Genomic DNA, 4897 nt, shown 5'->3' on the forward strand with positions numbered 1-4897 from the left:
AGATTCAAGGGCCTTTGATGAGTCGCCGTGCGGAAGGAGGTCGGCCACGGCCTGGACTGAATTTGGGCCCAGATCTCCTGCCCTTCCCGTAACCCCCGAGCTGAGGAAAAGCAGGCGTGCGAGCCCAAGGCTGTGAGGCCAGAGACATTTTCATTTTTCCTTTCTGGTGCTTTCTGTGATGCTGCTACATCACAACACAATATTTGCACTGTGAAACCCTGAAAACTGCCCAATTTCACCCAATTTGGTTGAATGTTCTCGAGGAGCTTGGCGTCGTGTTAGAAACTCAGACATTCCCACGGCCCAGTTCCTATTTTAAAATTGCCTATCTATTTAAAGTTCACGATGGGGGGAATAAGAGAAAAAGACTTTCAAAGCCAAAGGGAACATGAGAGAGGGAAAAGGAAAGTCCAGTTCGCTTCTAAAAAAGGCTGAAAATTACAACCCTCCGTGGCCCCGTGTCTCAAGTCTGCGGATTCGTTTTTTCCTCTTCTGGTTGTTTGCAAAGCAAAGTGGAATTTTATTATGGGATAACCAAGTGAGTTTCTCAAGCTCCTGGCCCCCCAAATCTACTCACTCCACGGCGTGCCCTCACGCGGATGGGAAGGAGGACGGGCCCCCAAAGAAAGCAGCCGGTGTCTCCAAGCTGCAAAAGAACGTCTCCCCTCCCCTCCCCCATGCCACCGTGCTTCCTTATTCGGGACCCAGCGACGTTGCCTGGCTCCTTTTATGAACAACAAAAGCGTGATGAAGGCAACAGGAGTCAGAAGCTATTCAGCACAGGAAGCCCCCGTATCCGGTGAGGAATAAGAAGTGCAGCGACAGGATGCGCCTTGGGTCAGGGGGCCGCGGAAAGCCCTCAGCCTTTGTGTCCTTCCCTGCGACGGAGTGTCCACGTCTGAGCCCTCGGCTCCCCTCGGAGCTCAGCCGGGACTGCCGCTGTCACCGCCGGGCCGCCAGCCTCCCGCCCAGGGGAACACGGAGGCCATGATGGCCGGCTCCACCGGCCTGCTGCTGCTGCTGCTGCTGGTGGTACAGCCCTGGGCGGGGGCTGTCGCTGCCCAGGAGGCCGTGGTCTGCGCGGGGGCTGCCTGCTACACAGCCCACAGGGTCAAGCTGAGTGCGGACGACGCCCAGCTCCGCTGCAGCAAGAAAGGGGGCAACCTGGCCACGGTGAAGAGCGAGGAGGAGGCCCTGCACGTCCAGGGCGCCCTGGCCCAGCTCCTGCCACCGGGGGCGCCCCTGACAGAGCGCATGGGCAGGTTCTGGATTGGGCTCCAGAGAGACAAGGGCAAGTGCCTGGACAGCAGCCTGCCCCTGAAGGGCTTCAGCTGGGTGGGCGGCGGGGAGGACACGTCGTATACCAACTGGCACAAGGAGGCAAAGAACTCTTGCACCTCCAAGCGCTGCGTGTCTCTGATGCTGGACCTGTCCGCGCCGGCCCTGGCTAGCCGCCTTTCCAAGTGGACCGAGGGTCCGTGTGGGAGCTCCAAGTTTTCTGGGAGCAGCATCGAGGGCTTTGTGTGCAAGTTCAGCTTCAAAGGCATGTGCTGGCCGCTGACCCTGGGGGGCCCGGGCCAGGTGAATTACACCACTCCCTTCCAGGCCACCAGCTCCTCCCTGCAGGCCGTGCCCTTCGCTTCCATGGCCAACGTGGCCTGTGGGGACGGGGACGAGAGCTGGCAGCATTACTTCCTGTGCAAGGAGAAGACCCCCGGTGTGTTTGACTGGGACAGCTCGGGGCCCCTCTGTGTCAGCCCCAAGTTCAGCTGCGACTTCAACAACGGAGGCTGCCAGCAGGACTGCTTCGAGGGTGGGGAAGGCTCCTTCCGCTGTGGCTGCCGGCCGGGGTTCCGGCTGCTGGACGACCTGGTCACCTGCGCCTCTCGGAACCCTTGCAGCTCCAGCCCATGTGGAGGGGGGTCCACGTGCGTCCCTGGGCCCCTCGGGAAGGACTTCACGTGCCACTGCCCCCCAGGCTACCGGCTAGACTCGACTCAGCAGGACTGCGTGGACATGGACGAGTGCCAGGACGCTCCCTGCGCCCAGGAGTGTGTCAACACTCTCGGGGGCTTCCGCTGCGAGTGCTGGGTGGGCTACGAGCCTGGTGGCCCCGGAGAGGGGGCCTGTGTGGATGTGGACGAGTGTGCCCCCAGCCACTCGCCCTGTGCCCAGGGCTGCACCAACACAGACGGGTCTTTCTACTGCTTCTGCGAGGAGGGCTACGTCCTGGCCGGGGAGGACGGCACCCGGTGCGTGGACGTGGACGAGTGTGCGGGCCCGCAGGGCGGCCTCTGTGACAGCCTGTGCTTCAACACGGAGGGGTCCTTCCGCTGTGGCTGCCTGCCAGGCTGGGAGCTGTCCCCCGATGGGGTCTCCTGCACTGGGGGCCTCACATCCCTAGGACCAACAGCTGGGCCTCCCCAAGGGGAGGACACAGGAGATGGAGAGGGGAGGCTCGTGTCTTTTGCTGCAACGTCCAGTCCCACCAGGGACAGCCCCGAGGGCGCCTCCACGGTGGCGCCCACCGCCAGGAGACCCTCCCTCCCAGACAGCGCCCCCATCTCCCTTGTCCCACCTGACATGCTGGCCCCCAGTGGGTCCCCTGGTGTCTGGATGGAGGCCAGCACCCATCACCCCACGGCCACCACTGGCCGTGAGGCTTCCGCAGGTGAGGATTTCACCGCCAAGCAAAGCGACGATGGCACGGACGGGCAGAAGCTGCTCCTGTTCTACATCCTGGGCACTGTGGTGGCCATCCTATTCCTGCTGGCTCTGGCTCTGGGGCTCCTGGTCTATCGCAAGCGCAGAGCCAAGAGGGAGGAGAAGGAGAAGAAGCCGCAGAGCGCAGCAGACAGCTACGCCTGGGTCCCTGAGCGAGCCGAGAGCAGGGCAACGGAGAACCCCTACAGGTGAAGGAGGCTGGGTTGCCAAGGGGGCGGGAGGGGGGATGCGGCAGGCACCGGCTGGGGTGGAGGCAGCGGCCATGGCATGCAGCAGGCAGAGGGCGAGGGCAGGCATGGTCCAGGCTGGGGTCACCTGCGGACTGCGTGTGCTCACGGGCGGTGCCGCCCTGCCCGTGGCTCGGTGCCCGTGGGTCTGTCCCCACGCCCAGGGTCCAGACGGCACAGCTGGGGCAGCAGCCTCCAATGTGTCCCCGTTTGTTCCCCACAGTCCGACGCCAGGGACAGACTGTTGAAACTGAGAAGGCCCCAAGACACTGACAGTGACCACCGTCCTCAGAGGCAGGTGCCTGTTGGAAGCAGGACCCCCATCCTCCTGGAAGACTGGACTGGAATCTTAGCAAATAGTTGTCAATCTTCTCTTTAAGCGCCTGGCAACTTGAACTGTGCAGGTATCACACGCGTGTGCTGTGTAAGTGGTAGGTCCGGTGTCCTTTCAGGAATTTGATGCATGTTAACAATTCTCCCTCCCTCTCCCTGTTCAAATTCAAATGTGACTGAGTTCATTTCACCCTGATTCTGGATTGGGCGTGACAAATCAGGTGCTAACGGGCTCCCTTTGAACTGCTTCTCTGCCCTCTTCTCTGCCCTCATAAGCATCGAAGAAGAAGTTGTGAACCAGGGAAAATTAGGACTGAAATGATTTGTGCCTCCTGGTGTGACAGAGGCTGAGTCGATCAACTGTTTGATTATTCAAGAAGCTCTGTTTCTGTCCGAGGGAACATGTTGAGGCTGGAGACATTCCTTTCCATTCCTGGGTTTCCATCTGCTCCGGTGGCACGGAGACAGAACGTTTAGTAATCGCATCTTCTAGTTCTTCAGGTTCTAGTAAGTCTTCAGTTTATTTGCAGATGAAAACTGAACAATGCGGGGAAAGTTGTACGAAGTGAGTTAGAAGTGCTTCTGGAAGCTAGGGTGAGAGGGCAGAGTTTGTTTCAAAACTACTTGAATCAATTCGTGTAAATAAATGTACTGATGTCACCACAGGCTTGATTGATGAGACAGACGCTCGTGAGGACAAAGGTCGAGGACCACTGGTCTCTGGGCCAGGCGGACCCATGTCCCCGCTGCTGTCCTGCCCCCTCTGCAGCTGCCTGGGCTTCGATGCCCTGCTGGTTTCTGGAGGATGTGAGCGAGCTGCTGGGCTGAGGTTTAAACGTGTTGTCATAAGCCTTTAGTACAGTTCACGGTGGCTGATGCCTCCTGAGAGCTGATCCTGGCTTGCGACCGTAGCACCACCAAGTCAGGACGAGTCCCGCGGGTGCTGGCCCAGAGCTGCCTACGGCACAGGAATCCCCGGGCTCTTTTCCTTAAAAAAGGGGGCGAGAGGGAAGGAAGCAAGAACGAGAGAATAACTACAATCTTGTGCAACCGCAGACACTGCTCACAGCCGTTTTAATTTATAGCCTCGCGTTTAAGTGCTCACTTGCAAAGATTTCCCACAACTAAGACTGTTGTTGTCGGTGGCTCTCTGTCCCTGCCAGTTCTGCCTGGGTGCCTGGAAAGCAGCCCGGGTTCACTGCAGGCCGGAGCCCTTAGAAGCTGCCTGAGCAGCACGGGAGGCCCAGGCACCCAGAGGGCACGGGGGCTCGGCCGCTCTGGCGCAGGACAGAGAGAGGTAACTTGCCAGGATCCACACTCCGCCCCAGAGCTCGGCACTCTGCGTGCACGGCCTTCAGAGTCAAGGAGGTGCCCTTTTGCTAGTTTTGAAATGTAGGTGCTTTAGCTTCGTTTTTGGTTTTTTTTTTGCGGTACGCGGGTCTCTCACTGTTGTGGCCTCTCCCGTTGCGGAGCACAGGCTCCGGACGCGCAGGCTCAGCGGCCATGGCTCACGGGCCCAGCCGCTCTGCGGCGTGTGGGATCTTCCCGGACTGGGGCACGAACCCGTGTCCCCTGCATCGGCAGGCGGACTCTCAACCACTGCGCCACCAGGG

General features: G+C 60.0%; 1 protein-coding gene across 1 annotated transcript; it reads left to right on the forward strand.

Moving 5' to 3' along the window:
• Window positions 1-622: 622 nt before the first annotated feature.
• On the forward strand, window positions 623-3944 carry CD93 (CD93 molecule). The gene is made up of 2 exons (XM_004270428.3): window positions 623-2912; window positions 3175-3944. The coding sequence occupies exons 1-2, from the start codon at window positions 988-990 to the stop codon at window positions 3197-3199; spliced, it is 1950 nt and encodes a 649-aa protein (XP_004270476.2). The 5' UTR covers window positions 623-987; the 3' UTR covers window positions 3200-3944.
• Window positions 3945-4897: the final 953 nt, after the last annotated feature.

Source organism: Orcinus orca, chromosome 16 (genome assembly GCF_937001465.1).
Source record: "Orcinus orca chromosome 16, mOrcOrc1.1, whole genome shotgun sequence".
Lineage (NCBI taxonomy): Eukaryota > Metazoa > Chordata > Mammalia > Artiodactyla > Delphinidae > Orcinus > Orcinus orca.